At 40.1% G+C, this 19,509-nt stretch overlaps 1 protein-coding gene across 10 annotated transcripts in view; it reads left to right on the forward strand.

The window, feature by feature from the left end:
* The first annotated feature begins 101 nt into the window (after positions 1-101).
* KYAT1 (kynurenine aminotransferase 1) overlaps positions 102-19,509 on the forward strand; it is a 53,935-nt gene continuing 34,527 nt past the window's right edge. For 2 of the 10 annotated variants that reach the window (XM_043987218.1, XM_043987220.1), the window contains exons 1-2: positions 112-238; positions 8,414-8,519. Coding sequence is in view for 1 of the 10 variants with exons in the window: in XM_043987215.1 (XP_043843150.1) it covers positions 3,791-3,804 (14 nt within the window). In the remaining 9 variants the exon portion in view is untranslated. Of the gene's footprint in view, positions 239-785; positions 804-3,739; positions 3,805-8,413; positions 8,520-19,509 lie in introns of those variants that run through there. The other 8 variants (XM_043987216.1, XM_043987219.1, XM_043987217.1 and 5 more) reach the window with 8 other exon arrangements.

Consider the following 19,509-nt stretch of genomic DNA (forward strand, 5'->3'; position numbering starts at 1 on the left):
GGGGAAGGAGAAGAGGCGTAGCCATGTTTGTGAAGGGCTTTCAGACAACATACCATCTACCTGGAAGCGCCATCTTACTTAAGGGCGGATGTTTAAAAAAAAAAAAAAAAGACGAACTAGCGGAATGCTGTTAAAGGGACAGTGACTCCAGGTTAGCCTGGTTCTTGCTTGGGGGAAAGCGAGGTCTTTGCAACCCAAACTTTCTCCTCCCCTGCTGCCGGGCGCGCGTGGGCGCACGGTGAGTAGCTCTTCCGGACTCGTGGAAACAATAGGAGGAATGCATGTCTACATGCTTACGTACCTGGAGCCGCTAAAGATCAGGCGGGTCCTGTGCCTGTCACCGGGCAATGCACTTGCACAGGCTGGGTACCGGGTGGGGCAGGAGGAACCCTTGGGCACTGGTGGCCCCGGCGCCACTCGCGTTGGGCTCTTTGCTCTCGAGTCCGGGCGGTGGATTGGAAATTGCTTCGTCCTGAAAACCAAGAAGCCTGGGTTCTAGCCCGCCGTTTCTGTCTAACGAGTTGTGCGACCTTGGGCCTGGTCACTTACCCTTTCTAGGTCACTGTTTTGTAATGTCCAGTGTCAATACACTGGTCGTCACCTTTCTCATCATAATAGCTCCTATTTGTCCTCTGCTTTTCAAACCTTAACTTTAAGCTTCCCCCTCCCCATACCCATTCATTCATGCAAAAAGCATTGATTAAGTGTCAAGCACTGTGTTCCTGATGAGGCTGCAAAGATCAAGAAAACTGACCGGCTCCTGCCCTCAAGGGACCGTTACATTCTTTGGAGGGAAACTGCAAGTACGAATATAAATTGTCTCTGAGGCAGGATTTGCATTTAGAACTTTATGAGTCAAGGTTCAGTGCTGTGAAGGTACCACCTAGCTGCCCCCCCCCCCCAATATGTGTAAATACAGCTCAGAGAATAGAGTGCCAAGTCTGGAGTCAGGAAGACCTAAGTACAAATCAGATCTCAGGCATTTACTAGCTGTGTGACCCTAGGCAGGTCACTTAACCTTGTTTACCTCAGTTTCCTCATCTGTAAAATGAGTTGGAGGACTATTGCAATTGCTTGGACTATTGCAATGCAACTGATCTCCCATGCCTCATATCCTCCCCTTCTCCAATCCATGGTCCACACCACCGCCAAAGTGATATTCCTAAAGTACAGGCCTGACTGATTTCCTTCAGAGCTCAAGTTTCTATCTCCTACCCAAGGCCTTTCCTGATCATTCCCTTTGAATAAGTCATAAATGAATTATCAGCTCCATTTTACAGCTGGGGAAACTGAGGCTTGGAGAGAACAAATGACTTCTTCAGGGTTACAAAGATAGGATTTAGGAATAATCCCAAATCTCACACAATATTGGGATTAGCTGAAGCACTGGTCATGCAGCTAATAAATCTGAGGCAGGATTGCAACCCACCCAGGTCTCCCCAATTCCAAGTTCTTTATTCTCTCCAGCTACTACTCAGGGTTTTCCCTTAGAGAACTTTCAGTTAAATACTAATGTTTTTGTAACAGCTAACATCTAACCTTCAATTAGATGGTAAGCATCTCTGTAACAGTTTATAGTTTCTAGCTGCAACCAAGGAGATTATTAGCTGATACATTTCTTTCTGAAGAGGTAAGGGATCCAGAATTCCTTACCCTATATGGTTTTTTTTCCCCATTAAAAAAAAAAATCCCTCCCTTTAAGGGGTTTACAATTCAACTGATAAGACAACCACATGAAAAGTTCCAACACTAGCCTAAGAGTTAAACAACACAGGACAAAAATGCAGACGTCACTTTGGTCCCTCCAATGTATACCTTAAATTTTCTTTCTGTCTGTTTAGCTCCAGGGCTAAAGAGGTTGCGGGCTTTGATAACTAGTAAGGTTCCCTTTTACGTTTAACCTACTTTACTTTCATAAACATCCATGAACACACAGATTTATGAAATTATATGTGAAGATTCTCTTGCAGCTTACCATCAATAGGAGCATTATTTCCCTGTGGTAGACTGCTCCATTTCATTAAATTTAGCAAATCAAATTTATCAAGCACCCACTATGTACTAGGCACTAAAGATACCCCTCCCCCATCAGTCCTTGCCCTCAAGGAGTATACATTCTGCTGGAAATAATACAGTGGCTTGACATTTGTACAGTACTTTACAGTTTACAAAACATTGCATTATCTTGTTCAACCCTCACAACAGGATGTTTCATCCCAATTTTACAGGTGAGGAAAACTAAATTTTTCTTGCTAATGTGGAAATATGTTTTGCATAACTTCACATGTATAATGAGTAGCATGTTGCTTGCCTTCTCAGTTGGTTGGGGGAGGGGCAGGAGGGAAAACTGGGATAGAGAATAAAAATGAATGTTAAAAATAAACCTCAGGGGCAGCCAGGTGGCACAGTGGATAAAGCACTGGCCCTGGATTCAGAAGGACCTGAGTTCATATCTGGCCTCAGACACTTGACACTTATTAGCTGTGTGACCCTGGGCAAGTCACTTAACCCTCATTGTCCTGCCAAAAAAAGGTAAACAAACAAATAAATAAATAAATGAAATCTCAAATAAGGACATAATGTAAAAAAAGAAGAAGAAAACTTGGAAAACTTGACTTCTAATCTTGCCTAAAGCATTTACTGGCACTGTAATCGTGGGCAAGTTGATTACCCTCTACCTGCCTCAGTTTCCTCATCTGTAAAGTCAGGGATAATAAAATGGCACCTACCTCCCAAGGTTGTTGTGAGGTAATATTCGTAAAGCCCTTTGCAAACCTTAAAGTGCTATATAGAACTATCTTTACATGTAACGGAAAAAATAAAATATCTAATTAAAAAAAAAAGTGCTATATGAATGCTAGCTATTGTTTTTGTTGTTGCTGACATCACCATCAGCATCATCATTATTATTACTATGGTTCAAACTCTATTAAAAAATTAAGTAGGGGCAGCTAGGTGTCTCAGTGGATAGAGCACCAGCCCTGGATTCAAGAGTACCTGAGTTCATATTCGGCCTCAGACACTTGACACTTACTAGCTGTGTGACCCTGGGCAAGTCACTTAACCCCAATTGCCTCACCCCCCCCAAAAAAAATTAAGTAAAAGCAAAATTATTTCCCATGTGCAATCTAGATTCAAGCACAGCTTTCATCCCACTATACCAAGCTACCATTTTTGTTTTGTTTTGTTTTTGTTTTTGTGGGGCAATGAGGGTTAAGTGACTTGCCCAGGGTCACACAGCTTGTAAGTGTCAAGTGTCTGAGGTCAGATTTGAACTCAGGGGCTCCTGAATCCAGGGTTGGTGCTTTATCCACTGTGCCACCTAGCTGCCCCCTCATTTTTTTTAAGTGAGGCGATTGGGGTTAAGTGACTTGCCTAGGGTCACACAGCTGGTTAGTGTCAAGTGTCTGAGGCTGGATTTGAACTTAGGTCCTCCTGAAACCAGGGCCAGTGCTTTATCCACTACACCACTTAACTGCCCCCAAACTACCATTTCAATTTTTCTTTGGTGATTATCTTTATGGGGATGGCAGATAATTGGCATAGTGTAGACAGTAGATCTACATTGAGGCTTTTCCTGGGCTAAGCCTGTGCCCAAAACTTTGTTGATACAGGATCCTAATCAAAGTAACCAGTCCCAATAGAGAGCGGGAGGGAGGAAGAGAGAGGTGGAGAGAGAAAAAGAAAGATAAACACACAGGCCTCCTTCTGGTAGGACCTACAGTACGGAAGCAACAAGGTTTGGGACTCTCCTAATAATTTCTTTGTTACTAATGATTCTGCATTCCTGATGTCCAGTGTGTGGTATGTGCAATTGAATTAGTAGTGGGATATCTAGGTTCTAGTGAATTTTTAATTGTATCAATATTTGTCTAGGGTTGTAAGGATGGGTGAGATAGCTTTTTCAAAACATTTGATGAGGGCGGCTAGGTGGTGCACCGGCCCTGGAGTCAGGAGGACCTGAGTTCAAATATGGTCTCAGACACTTAATACTTACTAGCTGTGTGACCCTGGGCAAGTCACTTAACCCCAATTGCCTCGCTTAAAAAAAAGATTAAAATTTAAAAAACCACATTTGATGGTCCTTTATATGGAAGGGAAAACTCATTTTGAATGTCTCTTGGCATTTTCTGTAGCTGTTTCCCCCGCCTGGAACACTCTCTCTTTTCTGTCCCTACTGCTGACTTCCCTGGCTTCCTTGAGTCCCAACTAAAATCCTGCTTTCTAAAAGAAGCCTTTCCTAACCTCTGTTTTAATTATTTCCTATTTATCCTGTACATGGCTTGTTTTTTATATATTTGTTCACATGTTGTCTCTCCTGTTAGATTGTAAACTCCTTGAAGGCAGGGACTGTCTTTTGCTTCTTTTTGTATCCCTGGTACTTAGCACAATGCCTGGCAACATAGTAAGAGCTTAATAAATGTATATTGGTTGGTTGGTTGTCTCGAATCCAGGGAATAAAACCAACAGTGATGGGTGGAAGTTGAAGAATTACTTACTTCAGCTTAACTCAAGAAAGAGCCTTTTAACCATTAGAGCTTATCAGAGTCTAAAGGGCTGCCTGGCATGGTAAGATAGTGAGTTCCCCATCACTGGGGGTTATTAAGCAGAGACTAGATGACCACTTGCTCATTCATGGATTCATGATTAGTAGGATTTGGACTAAATGACTTCTATCCTAATATTGCCAGTCTGGGATTCTCTAACAATTATTATAATACTCAGCATGGTGTATGATTATGGCTGAAATTCTAACCCTTTATCCTCCTCACACTTTCCTTACTTACATATTAATAAATTCTTTGAACTGTAGAATCAGGTCCTTACAGTGTTGGAGAAAAATAGAGAAGGCATCTACTTCAGCCTGTACCTAAGCAGTAAGCTCACATTGATTTTTTCCTTGTTGAACCTATCACACCTGTGACCTGTAACACCCCTCTCTGCTTCCATTCCTATAAAATGAGGAGGATTGTACAATAGGAAGTCTAGCTCTTTAAGTGCCCTTCTAGTTTTAATAGTTTATGGTTCAATTCTTTTCTTTCTTTCTTTTTTTTTTGCAGGGCAATGAGGGTTAAGTGACTTGCCCAGGGTCACACAGCTAGTAAGTGTCAAGTCCACTACACCACCTAGCTGCCCCTAATTCTTTGATTTCTTGACCATCCCTAGCAGAATAGTTATAAATGGCTTATATCTCATGATCCTTCCAGGAAAAGTATTGCACTGTCACCTGAGGGTGGAATGTTTGACACCAACTCTTCTTTAGTATCACTCTGTTGCCCTAGGTGACCTAATTCCTCCTTTGGAATACTTACATAGGTGTTTACATTTCACCTCTGGGCTTCTGGAGTTACTAATTTGACACTGCTCTTTCTAAAACCTAAAGGAGTTTGTTGAACTAACTTGTTAGCTTGTGTCACTGTGTTCTTCCTCTGTACTTAATCTAATAATCAACAAATATTGTACTTTCTGAGAATCTAATGTACTTAAAACTAAATGCTCAATGCACTCAGTGCTTCGAGGGCTATAGAGCTATGTAACACATCAGATGGAGAGCTTAGTGAAGCATGAGGCTCCTGACCCTTTTCTGGAGGAGGGCAATCCAAGATGGTGAGGAGATTTAAGACCATGTAATATGAAGATCTGCTGATCTGCTGAAGGAATCAGGGATGTTTTAGCCTAGGGAGGAGATTTTTAAAATATATTTTTCCAAATGCATGTAAAAACAATTTTTAAGATTAGTTTAAAGGGGCAGCAAGGTGGCACAGTGGATAAAGCACTGGCCCTGGATTAAGGAGGACCTGAGTTCAAATCCGACCTCAGACACTTGACACTCGCTGTGTGACCCTGGGCAAGTCACTTAACCCCCATTTCCTCACCAAAAAAAAAAGAAAAGAAAAAGAAAGATTAGCTTTTTTAAAATTTGAGTTCCAAATTCTCTGCCTCCCACCCAACTATTCCTCCTCCCTAAGACAGCAAATGATTTGATATGTTATGCATGTACAGTCATGCAAAACATATTTCCATATTAGTCATGTTGTAAAAGAAAACACAGATCCCCAAAAAAGCACAAAAAATCAAGTTAAAAAATAGTATGCTTCAATCTGCATTCAAACTCCATCAGTTCTTTCTCTGGAGGTGGAAAGCATTTTTTTATCATAAGTCCTTCTGAATTATCTTGGATATTTGTATTGCTAAGAATAGCTAAGTCATTCAGAGTTAATCATCATACAATATTGCTGTTACTGTATGCATTGTTCTCCTAATTCTGCTCACTTCACTTTGCCTCAATTCATGTCTTTCCAGGTTTTTCCTGAAAGCATCCTGCTCATCATTTTTTATAGCACAATAGCATTCCATCACAAGCATATAACACAACTTGTTCAACCATTCCCCAGTTGAAGGAAATCCCTTCAATTTCCAATTCTTTGCTACCACAAAAAAAAGAGTTGCTATAAATATTTTGTACATATAGGTCCTTTTCCTTTTTTTTTTTTTTTTGGCGAGGCAATTGGGGTTAAGTGACTTGCCCAGGGTCACACAGCTAGTAAGTGTCAAGGGTCTGAGGCTGGATTTGAACTCAGGTCCTCCTGAATCCAGGGCTGGTGCTCTATCCACTGCGCCACCTAGCTGCCCCCTTTTCCATTAAAAAAAATCTTTTTCTTTCACAGACCTAATGGTGGTATTCCTGGGTCAAAGGGTATGCACAATTTTATAGCCCTTTAAGCAGAGCTCCTAATTGCTTTCCAGAATGTTTGGGTCAGTTTACACCTCCACCATCATTAGTGTCCCAACTTACCCATGTCCCCTCTAACATTTGTAATTTTCCTTTTCTGTCATATTAGCCATTAGTATAGGTGTGAAGTGGTAACCGAGAGTTCTTTTAATTTGCATTTCTCTAATGAATAATGATTTCGATCATTTTTTTCAAATAATTATAGATAGCTTTGATTTCTTCATTTGAAAACTGCCTGTTCATATCTTTTGACTATTTATCAATTGGGAGTGACTTGTATTCTTATAAATTTGACTTAGTTTTCTATATATTTGTGAAATGAGGCCTTTATCAGAGAAACTTCTGTAAAAAAAAATTTCTCCAGTTTTCTGCTTTCCTTCCAACCTTGGCTACATTGATTTTGTTTGTGTAGAACCTTTTTAATTTAATGTAATCAAAATTCTCCATTTTACATCCCATAATGTTCTTAATCTCTTGTTTGGTCATAAATTCTTCCTTTATCCCTTATAGATCTGACAGGTAAATTATTCCATGTTACCCTAATTTGATTATGCTATCACTCTTTATGTCTAAATCATATACAAGTTGGGGGGCAGCTAGATGTCGCAGTGGATAAAGCACCGGTCCTGGATTCAGGAGGACCTGAGTTCAAATGTGAACTCAGATACTTGACACTTACTAACTGTGTGACCCTGGGCAAGTCACTTAACCCTCATTGCCCCGCAAAAAAATCCCAAAACCATATACAAGTTTTGACTTTATTTTGGTATAAGGTGTGAGATGTTGGTCTATACATAGTTTCTGCCAAACTGTTTTTCAGTTTTCCCAGCAATTTTTGTTAAATAGTGAGTTCTTGTCCCCAAAGCTGTGATTTTTGTGTTTATCAAATACCAGATTACTATGGTTATTGCCTACTGTGTATTGTGCACCTAATCTATTCCACTGATACACCACTCTATTTCTTAGCCAATACTAGATTGTTTTAATGATCACTACTTTCTTATACAGTTTGAAATCTGGTAAGGCTAGGCAAGTTTTCTTCACATTTCTTTTATTTTATTTATTTATTTATTATGACTTTTGGGGGGGGGTAGGGCAATGAGGGTTAAGTGACTTGCCCAGGGTCACACAGTTAGTAAGTGTCAAGTGTCTGAGGTCACATTTGAACTCAGGTCCTCCTGAATCCAGGGCCAGTGCTTTATTCACTGCGCCACCTAGCTGCCCCCTTTCTAGTGTTTTGTTGTTGTTGTTGTTGTTGTTTTTTGATGAGGCAAGGGTCACACAGCTTATAAGTGTCAAGTGTCTGAGCTCGGACTTGAACTCAGGTCCTCTTGACTCCAGGGCCAGTGCTCTATCTACTGTGCTACCTAGCTGCCCCCCTTTCTAGTGTTTTTAATAGGAATGAGTGTTACATTTTGTCCAACTCTTTTTTTCCATCTATTAAGATAATCACATTATTTTTATTGGTTTTGTTATTGCTATGTTCAATTATACTGATAGTTTTCCTAATATTGAAGCAGTCCTCCCTGCATTCCTGGTATAAATCCCACCTGGTCATAGAGTATGATCTTTGTGATATATTTTTGTAATCTTTCTAGTGTTTTACTTTAAATTTTTTGCATCAATATTTATTAGGGAAATTGGTCTATAGTTTTCTTTCTCTGTTTTGGTCCTTTCTAGTTTAGGTATCAGCACCATATTTGTGTCATAAAATAAATTTGGTAGGACTGGAAGAAGATTTTTATAGAGAAAGAACATTCCAAGGAGGCACTTTATGTTGTGTCTGGTGAGTGGTGCATGTTTCAATTTGACTTGTTCCATTAGCATGTAATTTCCTTAAAGGCAAAACCTGTTTTGTTTTGCTTTTTTTTCTCTTTGTATTTTCAATGCCTAGCACTTTAAAAACAAACAAACCCAGATTGCTCTCTGGCTCCTGCCTTTTCAGTGGCACAAGCAACTGTAGACATCCCAAGTGTGTCTGATGGCATGGTCAGAATCCATCCACCTGTGGCCTAGCACAATTGCCAGATGTCTCGGAACCATGAGATGTAGGATGGTAACCTTTCCATAACATTTTCAGGTGTCATGGACACATTACTAAATTTGGTTTTGATCTAGACACATGGTGGTAAGAAGTATTATAGGGTGCATAACTACCTCAACCCTGTATTATAATAAAAGAGGGGAATGTAATATGAGAGAGAGAGAGAGTTTGAGTATGAGTTATATTTTGAAGAACTCTCACTGTTTAATTTGATCATTGACACTAAAAATAGGCTAAGGATTAGTAAAAATCCAGTAGTTCAACAGCTAAAGAAGTGAGTCCAGAGACAACCAGAGTCCAGACCAGAGTCCAGTTTTCCTGACGAGTCCAGACCAGAGTCTAGTTTTTTCCTGATGACCACTCCAAGAAGACAAGAGACTTTAAATGAACAGTTTTGTTTTGTTGTTGTTTTTTTTCCTTCTGTTATTATATATACCATTTGTAGCATGTATTCTCTGCAGAGGTCCTCCCTCTGCAGGCCAGTGTCAAAGTGCCAGTTCATGAGGGACCGCCCCTCTACACAAAACTTTCCTTTCTCCCTTTTCTATATTGTTATTAACATATTTTTTGCTAGCATAGGGTATTATATTCTGTTATTTTTGGCTGTTTCATCAAGCAAACCATATGTGTTTTTCGAAGAAACAAAGGTGGGGGGATGTGGTAAAAATTATTTGTGGTAAAAAATTATTGGAGTTTTAGCGGACTCATTTGGGAGGGGCCACACCTGGCCCACCCTGAAGTTACCTACGCTACTGAGGTCAGAAAGAGAACTCTCCATAGGCAGTTTTTGAAGTACCTCCCTTTTTTGGGGAGAAAGATTGAACGCTCCCTGAGGGGAGGCGGAGGTGCTTCCTGAACGCTAGGTTTCTCTCCCTGGCTTCTGCCTTTCCAGTGGCGTGAGCAACTGTAGACATCCCAAGTGTTGTGAGTGAAAGCAAATTCCTTTAAATTAGCTTAATTGGAAACAATCTGGGGATTGCATAGGCTAAATTTAGAGTTAAGAGAATTTATCTGTATTTTCTTTTTCCTACCTCCTTATCTTTGATTTTTATTAATTTCACCTTTGTTGTTTAATTAATTCCTAAGTAATAAAATCTGATCCTTTTGTGAGGAAAAAAAAACAAAAAACAAACAAACAAAAAAGCAACAACAGATCTGTGATTTTAGGTTAGGGAGCCACAGGTGAGGACTTGCCCTATCTAGATATATATGAACCTTCTTTGAATTTTAATCTTATTAAAAAGGTACTTGGATCTGAGGTGTCAAATTCAGACAGAAACTGGGGGCCACTAAATGGCACATAAGGGTTCCTGGGCCGGGGAGGTATATTGACTAAGAAAATCACATATTAACATTGTTTTATTGCATTTTTTAAAATTTTGTTAGATGTTTCCCAATATCATTTTAATCTGGGTCCTGCTACTCAGAAGTATTTGTAGGGCAGCTTGTGGTTGGAGTGGCTTATTAACACCTCTGGCCTACAGCATTGAGAAGTTAAGTGACTTGCCAGGTCATAGACAGAAATTTGATAGAACTTGGGCCCAGATCTATCTAACCCCAGTGTCAGCTCTCCTTCCATTCTTTTGTTTCCAGTCATTTTTCAGTCATGTCCAACTCTTCCTTGGGGTTTTCTTGACAGAGATACTGAAATGGTTTCATTCCCTTTTCTAGCTCATTTTACAGATGAGGACCTGAGACCTATAGGGTTAAGTGACTTACTTGCTCGAGGTCACCCAGCTAGTGTCTCAAGCCAAATTTGAACTCAGGAATGAGTCTTCCTGACTGCCTAGCTGCCCCTCTACTATACTACATTGATTTTTGCCTTGGGCATAGCAGGGCCTTAATGAACTCTGGTTGAAGTGTCTCTATCCTGTCTCTATCTCTCCTATCTATCTGTCAATTCCTTTCCATTCCCACAACCAACCAATCTTGTAGTCCTGTAGTTTAAACCCTGGCACTTGGGCACTTATTAGCTAAATTCTTTGTAAACCTTCAAGGATTCTATAAATATCAGTTATCACTTAGCCTTCATCTCTCACATGTGCAACAACAGCCTTGAAACTTATCGATCCCTTCCTTTCCAGTCCAGCCTGCCAGGACACTGGGATCCATCTTCCCAATACACAATTCTACTGATAAACTCCCACTGTCTATAGGATAAAGTCCAAACCCCTTAACATGACATTCAAGCCCCTCTACAATCTCACTCCAATGTACCTTTTCAGTCAGATCTCCCATTACTCAAATAGACCTTACTCACCTGTCACTTGTACACACCCAGAACCTTCCTACCTCACTCCTATAGTTCATTCATATTGTTCCCTAGGTCTGGAATGCCTTGCCCCTCCCTCAAATTATAGCCTGTTGAAATTCTGCTCACTTCCTCCAACTAGGCTTTTTGATCCATCTCTCTCCAGCTTCCCCCCTCCCCCAGCAATCTCCCTAAATCCCAACAACATTTTGTTCTCCTGCACTTAGATTTTGCCTTGTGTTTTAGTCATTTGTGTCCATATTTTATCTCCCTCACTAGACTGTAAGCTCTTTGCAGGCAGAGACTCTATTTTGTTCATCTTAGTACATTGTTCACTGTCTAGCATAGTGGCCCATGATGTACATTTTGAGGCAATTAATATTCATTAAGTGAATGGATGAACAAAGGAATGAATTCAGGGATTGGTGGATGGTTACAATTTTATGTAAGAGATGTTTTGTTATTTTAACAGGAGCATGCATTAGGGAAACTCTGTAAACTGAATAGTCAGCTGGGCCCTAGAGGAAGCCAGAGGAAGGAAGTGCTATCATGGCTGGAAGACTATGCTGACTGAACTCAGAGGAAAGGCATGTCAGGAAAAACGTCCCTTTCCTGTAACATAACCAAGGCCAGCTGTGGCTTCTCCAGCCCATTCCTCCCAATCCCCAAGCACTGGGTATTTGATCCTTTGCTGGAGGAGGGTAATGAAGATGGCAAGGAGATTTAAGACCATGTACTATGAAGATCAGCTGATCTATTGAAGGGAGTGAGGATATTTTAGCTTTGAGAAAATTCAAGGATGATCTCTGCCTTCAAATAGATAGCATAGAGCTTCCGCTAAATGTATATTTCTTGGGAACAGGGAATGATGCAGTTTTGTCTTTGTATCCCCAGTACTTAGCACAGTGTCCGACTCAGTAGATAGTGCATTGATTGAATAAGTATCTGAAGGTCTTTCATGTGGAAGAAGAATTTAAAAAATTTTGTTTGACTTGCCCCTAAAGGGCAAAACTAGAAGAAATCAATGAAAATGGCAGATTTTAACTATAAGGACAAACATTCTAAGAGACATCCAACAATGACACAGGGTGGCTTCTGAGGTAGTGAGTTTCCCATTAACTACAAATATTCAAGCAGAAGTAGAATGACCACCTATTGGGAATATTGTAGAAGGAGTACCTGCATTGGGGAAGGAGCTGGACAACTTGAGCTTTAAGGCTCCTTCTGGCTCAAAAATTCCTTGATTGTTATCTAAAAGCAACTCCAGGTAGATAGGATCTTAGAATGCTAGAGGTGGGAGGCTCTTAGGGCATTTTGTCTGTGTAACATTTTTCAGATAGGAGTGCTGAGGCCCAGAGAGGTTGAGTAATTTAACTAAAATTACACAGTAATACATGGCAGAATTCAGGTTTGAACTCTTTCCACAACACCATTCTGTTTCCTTAATTTATATTTTGCCCGCCAGTCCACTGCCAAATATGACCTTCTCTGATTGGGGCTTGGCAGTTAAGAGGGAGGAAAAGAAGGGAAGTTAATGGTGGTTCATAATATCATAGGATCATAGACCTAGAGCTGGAAGAGACTTCAGATGCCATCCATACCAATACCTTCATTTTACTGATGGGGAAACTGAGGCAAACAGTGCTTAAGTGATTTGCCCAGGGTCAAACAGCTAGTAAGTACTGGAGGCAGAGTATGAACCTAAGTCTTTCTGACTCAAGTCTGGCACTTAGCAAAAGAGAGGTGAGTTTGTTTTTTAAAAATAGTTTTGGGGGGCAGCTAGGTGGTACAATGGATAGAGCACCAGCCCTGGAGTCAGGAGTACCTGAGTTCAAATCCAGTCTCAGGCACTTAACACTTACTAGCTGTGTGACCCTGCGCAAGTCACTTAACCCCAATTGCCTCACTAAAAAAAAAAAAATTGGGGGGGGGGGCAGCTAGATGGCGCAGTGAATAAAGCACTGGCCCTGGATTCAGGAGGACCTGAGTTCAAATCTGGCATCAGACATTTGACACTAGCTTTGTGACCCTGGGCAAGTCACTTAACCCTCATTGCCCCCCCCCAAATAAAAATAAAAATAGTTTTGAATTAAAATTATTTTAAAATTATTATTATTATTATATAAAATTATTATTAAAATAAATTTGATTCCAGATCCTCTGACTCCTGCTTATATTTTGCTGACTTACATTTAGAAAATAATTCATTATAAATTTGTTACTAAATTTTCACATAACCAATTAATCTTTCTTTACAACTGTTTCCTTTAAAAAAAAAATCGGGGGGCAGCTAGGTGGTGCAGTAGATAAAGCACTGGCCCTGGATTCAGGAGGACCTGAGTTCAAATCCAACCTCAGACACTTGACACTTACTAGCTCTGTAACCCATGGCAAGTCACTTAACCCTCATTGCCCCACCAAAAAAAAAATATATATATATATATATTTTTTTTTTTCACTTTTTAAACTAAGTCCAGCGTTTTGGTTTCTAAACCTTTTCCTTTGCTTCAGAATTGTTGCTTATCTGTTAATGAAGGCAAAGATGACTTTCCAGTGGAGAAGCATCTTGAGATCTAAAGCTACAGTTGAAATTCACAGAATCACAAAATTGGAGAGTTGGAAGGGGCCTCAGGGGCCATCTAGTGAAATCCATATAGAAAGGGAATCCTCTCCATCCCATGCCTGACAAGTGGTCATCCAGCCTCTCCTTGAATACCTCAAAGCACGGGAAACTATTGTCCCTTCTCCAGGCAGCTCCGCCCACTTTTGAACAGCTCTCACTGTTAGGAATTTCCTCCTGACATCAAGCCTCAGTTTCCCTCTCTGCACCATCCACCCCTGGCTCCTGGTTCTTCCCTCTGGGCCCTTTTCCCCATGATGACCCTCGAAGACAGTTATCATGTCCCCCACAAGTCTTCTTTTCTTTAGGCTATTTATCTCCAAATCTTTGATTATTCTATGTCATAGATTCAAGGCCCTTCACCATCCTGGTTTACCCACCTCAGTATACTTTCTAGCTTATCAGTGTCCTTCTTAACACTGTGCTCATATTGTAAATACTTCAGGTGAGGGTTGAAGAGGGTAGAGTATATTAGGACTAGGGGACCTCTCTCTTCCTGGAAACTGCCCCTTCTTAATTTGGCCCAAGATCCCATTAAGTTTTTTGGGTACCATGTTGCCCTGCTGACTTTGACTTCTGTTGAAGTTGTTGTTCTGTTGTTTTTAAGTTGTGTGCAACTCTTCATGACCCCATTTGGAGTTTTCTTGGCAAAGATATTTGAGAGGTTTGACATTTTCTTATTCCAGTTCATTTTACAGATGAGAAAACTGAGGCAAAGAGAGTTAGGTGACTTGCCCAGGGTCAGACAGCTAGTAAGTGTCTGAGACCAAATTTGAACTCGTGTCTTCCTGACTCCTGGAATGAAGGGAGGGCCAAAAAATTTTACTCAGATTTTTGCCATGCCGAAGGGATAACTGTATTCTGGTACAACCTGTTCTTGATGAAGGTCAGCAGACAGAATACCTGTTTTACTTTTTTTTTTTTTTTGGTGAGGCAATTGGGGTTGAGTGACTTGCCCAGGGTCACACAACTAGTAAATGTCAAGTGGCTGAGGCTGGATTTGAACTCGGGTCCTCCTGAATCCAGGACTGGTGCTTTATCCACTCCAGTACCTAGCTACCGTATCTCTTGCTTTTACTCCATGACCAACCAACCTCCTTTTCTTATCACAACTCTGCTTCTGTACTTATTATTTTTCTCTTACACAATTCTTCATTGGTAATGAAGCCTGTTCATGCCCACCACACATCCTTCCACTGTCCTCTGAGTCACCTGAAACTTAAGAGTGTTATTTTCATGACTCACATCCAGACAGCACTACCTGAAGCATACTAATATTGGAAAGATGGACACCAGCACAGAAGGAATCACAGCCAAGTAGGCCAGCTTTGAAAGTTCTATGTCGAACTTACTTAAAAAAAGAAAAGCAGCTGTATGATAGATTTGTGGTCTCCTGTATAATCCTTCTTTTCTGTTCTATTATTTATATGAATATACGCATTTATTGGGTGATGCTTACGTTAGAAAACAAATTACAGAAAAAGGGGGGTGTCACTGCTTCAGGAAGAAACTTGGTATCATTAAGAGCCCGGAACCATTTCCCAAAAACAATCTAAATGTTTGATATGAATAATGAGAAGGTCATTGATCCTGGTTACATCTTCCTGAGAATTTTGTGTGATTTCAAAATATGTGCAGGAGACATCTTGCTGGAAGAAAGCTTCGAAGGCAGGATTTTCCTGTACTAGATTTAGTACTTTATCATCAACAGTAAATATAGTGGGATCTTATATTATCCTTTGCAGTTCAGTCATTTGTATGACTGCAAAAATGTTTTCTACAAAATATCGTTTTCAAATCCCTGCTGATTCCTGTCTTCAACAACATACTTGGTACATATATAGATTTTTCTTATAAAGGTTTTACAGGCCTGGAAAATTAGGCACATATTTTTATCACCTTTTTTCAATAATAAGGTCTGTAATTTTTTTCTTTCAGATCTTTAAAATAATTTATATAGTGTATCATACCAGCAATCATGTGATTTTTTTTTTTAAGTGAGGCAATTAGGGTTAAGTGACTTGCCCAGGGTCACACAGCTAGTAAGTGTTAAGTGTCTGAGACCGTATTTGAACTCAGGTCCTCCTGACTCCAGGGCCGGTGCTCTATCCACTGCGCCACCTAGCTGCCCCCAATCATGTGATTTTTTTAAAAAGGAGTTTGATGTCTTCCCCCTTTCAAATATCTTGGGCATTAATCCCTTTATGCATTATCAGAATTGTCACCTCCAGCACGTGCAACCTTTATTACTTTCCTGCCTTTTCCTTTAACACCATTTTCTATTCTTTTGTTTAGTACCTTGGGGATTATGGTGTTAGGGGTCCAAATGTGAAGATTCTGCTGCTATTGGTGGAGAAAGGAATTTGTTATAAAATTGTTAATGCATCTTTTCCATTTTTTTTTTGGTCCCCTTGTCCTTCCAGTTTCATCATTAAATGCTCTATGGATGGGGCAGCTAGGTGGCGCAGTGGATAAAGCACTGGCCCTGGAGTCAGGAGTACCTGGGTTCGGATCCGGCCTCAGACACTTAACACTTACTAGCTGTGTGACCCTGGGCAAGTCACTTGACCCCAATTGCCTCACTAAAAAAAAAAAAAAATGCTCTATGGATGTTTTGGCCTAATTGGCACCCTTGCCAAAACCTTCTATAAACCTTTTTTTCTGTTACTGTTTTCCCTGTTTTGAGACAACTGAGGTGATGCTTGCTCATATTTTCTTTTAATTTCTTTCCCCATAATATTTTTATTATTATTATTTGTTTTTTAGTGAGGCAATTGGTGTTAAGTGACTTGCACTTATTAAGTGTCTGAGGCCAGATTTGAACTCAGGTCCTCCTAAATCCAGGGCCAGTGCTCTATACACTACACCACCTAGCTGCCCTTCCCCATAAGATTGTACAAATAAGTTCATATTTTAAACTGATGTTGCTTTGCTGAATCTGTCCCCTTGGCAAGAAGATCTAATGGGGGCTAACTGAGGAGGTTTCTAGACTCTTTTGATCTCCTTGGTCAGGCAACCAGCATTTATTAAGTGCTTATTCTGTGTCAGGGGCTCAAATAGTGATACAAAGAATGAAGTTCATGTTCGTTGTTACCATGATACTTTCTATTCATTGCATCCTCTGCTGTCGCCTTTTCCATTTGCCTTTAATCTTTCCCCAAATTGGGGTCTTTTCCAATGAATCCTGTCTTATTATGTGGCCAAAATATTTAAGCTTCAGCTTCAGCGTTTCACCTTCCATTGAACAGCCTGAATTAATTTCAGTATTGACTGATTTGATCTCCTTGCTGTCCAATGGACTCTCAAAAGTCTTCTCCTGTACCACAATTCTAAAGCATTGATTCTGCAGCACTCACCTTTCCTCACAGTCCAACTATCATAGCAATACTTTATTACTGGAAAAAGCATAATTTTGACTGTATGGACCTTTATTAGCAAGGTGATGTCTCTGCTTTTTAGTATGCTGCCAGATTTATCATCTCTTTCCTTCCAAGAACCAAGCATCCTTTAATTTCACAGCCGTATGGGGCAGGTAGGTGGTGCAGTAGATAAAGCACGGGCCTTGGATTCAGGAGGACCTGAGTTCAAATCCGGACTCAGACACTTGACACTTACTAGCTGTGTGACCCTGGGAAAGTCATTTAACCCTCATTGCCCTGAAAAATAAATTCACGGCCATAGTCACCATCTACAGTCATCTTTTAGCCCCAGAATATAAAATCTGACACTACTTCCATTTCTTCTCCATTTGCCAGGAAGTGATGGGACCTGTTGCCAAGATCTTAGTTTTTTTGGTGTTTGGTTTTTTTTTTTTTTATGTTAAGCTTCAAGCCAGCTTTTACACTCTCCTCTTACACCCTCATCAAGAGGCTTCTTAGGGGCAGCTAGATGGCGCAGTGGATAAGGCACCGGCCCTGGATTCAGGAGTACCTGAGTTCAAATACGGTCTCGGACACTTAACACTTACTAGCTGTGTGACCCTGGGCAAGTCACTTAACCCCAACTACCTCACCAAAAAAAAAAAAAAAAAAAAAGAGGCTTCTTAATTCTTCTTCACTTTCTGCCATCAGACTGATATCGTTTATACACCTTTATAGTCAATCCAAACAAAGTCCTCCTTGTCTATATCCAAAAAAAAGCTGTCTCATTATGCATTGAGCCTTTCACTTCTCCATCAGGAGGTAGGTGGCATGTTTTGTTATTAGACCTCTGGAATTGTGCTTGGTCATTATGTCAATAAGAGTTCAGCACAATAGTATCACCCATCACATCCATATACCATAACTTGTTCATCCATTCTCTGATTTATGGGCATCTCCTCAGATTCCCATTCTGTCACCAAATATTTGTGTACATGCTTAGAGTTTGCTGTGCTCAGAACTAATCCTTCCCTGGATCTACCCTCTGGTGTTCCCTCTTCCCACTGTCCTCTTTCCCTCCTATTTCCCTGTTGAATGAACTGTATACCTGTATCCATCTGTGAATTTGTATATTTTCCTTTTTTTGATCAGTTCAGATAAAAGTGTGGTTCAACTGTCAGCCATTCCTTCCCACTCCTCCTTGCTTGTATAAAAGCCTACATGTATACCTTAATTCTGTGAGATAATTTTCTCCAACCTTTTTTTTCCCTTTTCCTCTTCCTCCCTACCCCATGTATTCTTCTGTCCCTCTTTCCATTCTTTTCTTAAGATTATCAAGACATTAACAGAAACATTCACAGGCCTTTTCTTAGACTTCTTTTATGAACCCTAATGATTATAAGGATTAGAGGGGACACATGTATCATCTCTTCTTATTTGAATATAGGCAATTCATCTTTATTTAGTCGTCTATCATTGTTCATTTATGTTTACCTACTAATATTTCTCTTCATTACTATGTCTGAACTTCAAAGTCTTTCCATGGTTCTGGTTTTTTCCCTCTAGAATACTTAGAAATTCTCCATTTCATTAAAGATCCATTTGTTCCCTTTAGTATTAGACTCAGTTTTTCTAGGAAAGTTATTCTTGGGGGTAGCTAGGTGGCACGGTGGATAAAGTACTGGCCTTGGATTCAGGAGGACCTGAGTTCAAATCCAGCCTCAGACACTTGACACTTAACTGGCTGTGTGACCCTGGGCAAATAACTTAACCCTTTTTTTTTGTGGGGCATACCCCACAGAAGAAGAAGAAGAAGAAGAAGAAGAAGAAGAAGAAGAAAGTTATTAAAATTATTATTGCCCTGCCAAAAAAAAAAAGAAAGAAAAAGAAATAGGATGTCTAGGCTCTGTTTTAGATAATGACATTCAGATAGTTCAATGATTCTTTTGGGGGCGGGTGGGGCAGTGAGGGTTAAGTGACTTGCCCAAGGTCACACAGCTTGTAAGTGTCAAGTGTCTGAGGCTGAATTTGAACCCAGGTCCTACTGAATCCAAGGCCAGTGCTTTATCCACTGTGCCACCTAGCTGCCCCCTAGTCCAATAATTCTTCATTTTTTCTCCTTGATCAGTTTTCCAAAGCAGTAGTTTTTGCTATGAGATACCTTATATTTTCTTCCATTTTTTCAATCTTTTGACATTGTTTAAATATTTCTTGCTGTTGTGAAATAATCATTGGCTTTTATTTGGTTCATGCAACTGTTCAGGGAGTTTGTTCCTTAAACAAGGTTTTTTATCTCTTCTGCCAAACTGTTAATTCTTTCCAATTCTTTCTTCTATAACTCTCATTTCTTTTCTATTGTTTTTCCCTTAAGTACTCTCATTCCATTAACAAAAACATTTTCAACTCTTTTTAAAAAAACTCTTTATCTCCTCCAGGAATCTGATTTTTTTTCCTCTTAAATTGTATCTGGGGTCATTTACCTCTTCTGTGGTTGTGTTATGC

This window comes from Dromiciops gliroides, chromosome 2 (assembly GCF_019393635.1).
Source record: "Dromiciops gliroides isolate mDroGli1 chromosome 2, mDroGli1.pri, whole genome shotgun sequence".
Taxonomy (NCBI): Eukaryota; Metazoa; Chordata; class Mammalia; order Microbiotheria; family Microbiotheriidae; genus Dromiciops; species Dromiciops gliroides.